Source organism: Rosa chinensis, chromosome 7 (assembly GCF_002994745.2).
Source record: "Rosa chinensis cultivar Old Blush chromosome 7, RchiOBHm-V2, whole genome shotgun sequence".
Lineage (NCBI taxonomy): Eukaryota > Viridiplantae > Streptophyta > Magnoliopsida > Rosales > Rosaceae > Rosa > Rosa chinensis.
In genome coordinates this window covers 59,864,855-59,868,682 of record NC_037094.1, presented here as the reverse complement: position 1 = coordinate 59,868,682, position 3,828 = coordinate 59,864,855, and the positions used below count along the sequence as shown (strand labels likewise).

The window sequence follows — 3,828 nt, the reverse complement described above, 5'->3', positions numbered from 1 at the left end:
GGGTTAATTAACCCCAAAATTGGGTAAATGATCATTTTCCCAAGAAAGTATTCATCACTCTGCTAGTATTTGTACTTTCACTTCTTCTCCCGCTCTAGTTGTTGAAGCTGTCCTTGATGATATTCTGGGTGTTGCTAGACCTAGGGAAGTGATTAACAATGGTTGAGTAGCCTCTTCTTTTCTTTTTTTGGGCTTGTTGCTTCATTTTGCCAAAAAGAAAAAGAAAAAAAGATTCAGTTAGGGCACTTTTTTGGCAGCTCCATATATTATCTGAGGAGAAAAGGCTATGCCATTGACTAGTGGAGAAGAAATTTAGTGCTGCTATTTGTGCCAGTTTCATTTTCATAGTGTAGGGAAAATTGGCAAGTTTATTGTTCAACTCGACTTGATAAGAAGGAAAACGAGCATAGGAACTGAGAGACATATTTAGCCATCAATTAAGCAAAAGCTCATGTACAACTTTGTTTTGACTCCTACAAAAAGTAGGACTAGATTAATTACAACATCATCCATCAAGAATTACGTACAAATGACAGAATCAAAAATTGCACAAACTAGACTGATCAATATCTAACAACATCTGCTACAAAGGGATGAGACAGAATCTCTTCGGCAGTGGACCTTTCCTCAGCTAGGCAACAACCTAGAAAATCCCTTGCAAGACTTGAGATTGTATCCGGGATTTTAGGCACCATTCCTTCAACAACGTAGAGGGTGTCACTCTTATGATCGTAAAAATGGTTTCGAGGGCACTATCCGGTGAGCATCTCAAGAACAATGCACCCCAAGGCCCAAATATCACTAGGCTCCTCTTGTTCATTATAAAGTATAGTCTCCGGAGACAAGTACATAGGTGTGCCTCTCCACCTTTCTTGTGTTAAACAGTGACAAGCGTGGCCCGTGGCCAACCATTGTACCGATACTGTCCCAACTTAACCACCCGATAGGTGTTGGGTTTTAATCACAAAAGGCCTCGGTACAATTGGGTGAGACCCACCCACTTATAAGTTATATTTTATTTGTCACTTTTCCAATGTGGGATCTTTCCTCTCCAACACGCCCCCTCACGTGCAACCTAACTCTAGGTCTGCACGTGAAATTAATTAGTCCAATTTCCACATTAGAAATTGGGACACAAGTCTCATATCAGAGACTTGGTCGATACAATCCAAGGCCCACATTGGACACTTGGTCATTTCGATGGCAATACAGGGAACCCCAATTTGGGCTCATGATACGTGCCTACATGGAGACGCAATTGGAGAAGGACCCGCTCTGATACCATGTTAAACAGCGACAAGCGTGGCCCGTGGCCCACCATTGTACCGATAATATCCCAACTTAACCACCCGATAGGTGTTGGGTTTTAATCACAAAAGGCCTCGGTACAATTGGGTGAGACTCACCCACTTATAAGTTATATTTTATTTGTCACTTTTCCAATGTGGGATCTTTCCTCTCCAACCCACAGGTCCCAGGATCAAAACCTGGCTTTGATACCAAGTAGAAAAGAATACTTTGATTTTAGGGTTTTTCAATAATAATACTATTCATCCCACAAAGGGGTATATATACAAGGACAAGAAGAGTAGTCTAACCCTAATAGGAAACAATCATTCCTATAATTACATGATAACCTAAATAAATAAGAATCATAATTACATAAGATTTACAGCTATTCTACATCTTGAACCTCATCCTTCTTCTTAGCCAACCCCAAATCAGCCACTTTGGCCACCAACCTATAGACATCATCATCTTCATTTTCCACAACAAGAATATTATGTGGCTTCAAGTCACAGTGGACATAACAACACTTGTGGATGTGTCTAATCCCTTCAAGAAGGTCACAGGTATACCGCCGCACATCGGATTCCGGCAACCCACGACCGAAAACCTTTATCAGCCTTGCAAGACTTCCCCATGCAACTTCCAACGCCAAGTTGTAAACCTCTTCACCCTGATCGCTCTATGTTACCTCTTCGCCATAATGCTCAATAATGAAGGGGCAACGACCACCATGATTGTTCAAGTCCCTATAAACCTGAAGCTCGTATTGAATAGACTCTGAGTCCCTCATCTTGGCCGATTTTACCACCATGGCCTCAGGCATATGGTCGATAGGGATATAGGGTCTCTTGGAGAAAGCAACAAACACAGAGCCGAAGCCTCCTTTGCCGATCTTGTTTCCTCTGATCCACTTGTGCCCTAAACCCAAGCTCTGTTCTGCCTTCCTCTTCAGCGCCCATCCTCTTTTTCTCTCTCCCTTCTTTCTTTAAAACGAAGATTGATTTCTCCTCTTTTTTTCTCTGCTCTGTTTGTGAAGAGTGAATGGTTAAACTGTAGGTTTGATTATGCGAGAAATGAGTGTTATAAGAGAATAGGAAACTAGGAATCTGTATCCCTATAGGAGACGGAGAAATGGGGAAACTTTGTAATCAAGTAAATTCTAGCTGGTTGTTACTGGACGTGCGTGGATGCCAAGCAATCAAAATCAACTATAATAAAGGAATAAAGAAATTGACAATTTTTTTTTTAAATTAGAAACTGACAAACTTAAAACATTATTTCTTTTTTTGATATAAAAAAAATTTATCTTTTCAAAATGAAGAAATGAAAACGTGCTTTACATTTAAAGTTTGAACGCATCCCAGCATAATCTTTTTTTTATGACATCCCAGCATAGTCTAAACCTATTTGTACAAATAGTTATTGGTTAATTATGACGTACTGATGACGGACCAAATTGAAATACAAAATTTTCACTTTTCTTTTAGGGCTAAATACTAGTTACTACCCTGTAGTTTAAGTCCGGAATTAATTCAGTCCTTAAACTTTTAATTTCATCAAAAACACTTATGCGTTATAAAATCTCGTCTAATAGGTCCTTCCGTTAATCATCCGTCAACTGAAGCCATTAACTCGTTGACGAGGCCTGCCATGTCAGATCATGTGGGCCCCACCTATCAGGAAAAATTCCAAACTTGCCCCTGCCTCTATTCCACCTCCAGATCCAGCGCTGTCCTCCATAGCTACAGGGGTTGAGAAATTGCGTCTCCTTTCTCAGCACGACGTCGTGGGTGCGGATAAGCCTGCAGCAATTGAACAGATCGAGAAAGGAATTGAAGTTGTAATTGTCTTTAGCGAATATCTGGGCCACGAAGAACCCGTAAGTTCGTTTTCATTGGCATCTAAGAGGACTGAGAAATGTAAGCAGTTGATGGGAGGGTCGTCGATGGTGACCGCGTGAAAGTGGTCACTGAGCATCTGGTATTAATCAAAGCTGGTACTGGAGTGTCGGAGCTTGTCTCTGTATATGGATTGAGTGATGATGAGCTTAGCGTTGGAGGCCTTGAATTGCTTGAAGATTTCGGAGGCGGTGTAGAAGGGGTTGGTGGTAGTTGCGACGGCGCTGATCATGGAAGCTCCCATGAATGCGAAGGTGAACTCGGCACAGTTTGGGAGGAGGATCATGATCACATCACCTTTTGTGATGCCAAGCTTGGAGAGGCCGGCTCTGGTCTTTTGAGAAATGAGGTGGGTTTTGAAAAAGGTATAGGTTTTTTCGGTGGAGCTGACGATGAGACAGGGTCGTTCGGAGAAGTTGGAGATGTTTTCGAAGCAGTAGGTGTGGAGAGGTAGGTGGTTGGAGATGTTGGGAAGGTCCGAAAGCTTAGATTTGAAGACATGATCATGATGAGTGGTGGTTGGCTGCTGCTTCTCCGGTTGGGTCTGAGAGGCGAAAATGACGTCAGAGATGAGAGTGGCAGAGATTTTCGGTGTCTCTACAACAACAGAGTTGTTGTTGTTAGAGGCAATGGATATCAT

General features: G+C 42.0%; 1 protein-coding gene and 1 pseudogene across 1 annotated transcript; both read right to left on the bottom strand.

Annotated features, from left to right (window-relative positions):
- Positions 1-516: 516 nt before the first annotated feature.
- On the bottom strand, positions 517-2,113 carry LOC112178298 (mitogen-activated protein kinase kinase kinase 20-like). The gene is made up of 4 exons (XM_040511540.1): positions 2,045-2,113; positions 1,685-1,960; positions 1,466-1,487; positions 517-871 (listed from the first exon to the last, which is right to left on the bottom strand). The coding sequence occupies exons 1-4, from the start codon at positions 2,111-2,113 to the stop codon at positions 753-755; spliced, it is 486 nt and encodes a 161-aa protein (XP_040367474.1). The 3' UTR covers positions 517-752.
- Positions 2,114-3,063: 950 nt separating this feature from the next.
- Positions 3,064-3,828, bottom strand: LOC112178297 (annotated as a pseudogene).

Excerpts from the sequence above, each read along its gene's own strand:
- LOC112178298 (XM_040511540.1), bottom strand. The coding sequence starts at position 2,113 with ATGCCTGAGGCCATGGTGGTAAAATCGGCCAAGATGAGGGACTCAGAG. Across the intron at positions 1,488-1,684 it reads AGAAGGATGAGGTTCAAGAT|GTTTTGATCCTGGGACCTGT; the intron begins GTAGAATAGCTG and ends TATCAAAGCCAG. Across the intron at positions 872-1,465 it reads TTTGATCCTGGGACCTGTGG|AAAGGTGGAGAGGCACACCT; the intron begins GTTGGAGAGGAA and ends GTTTAACACAAG.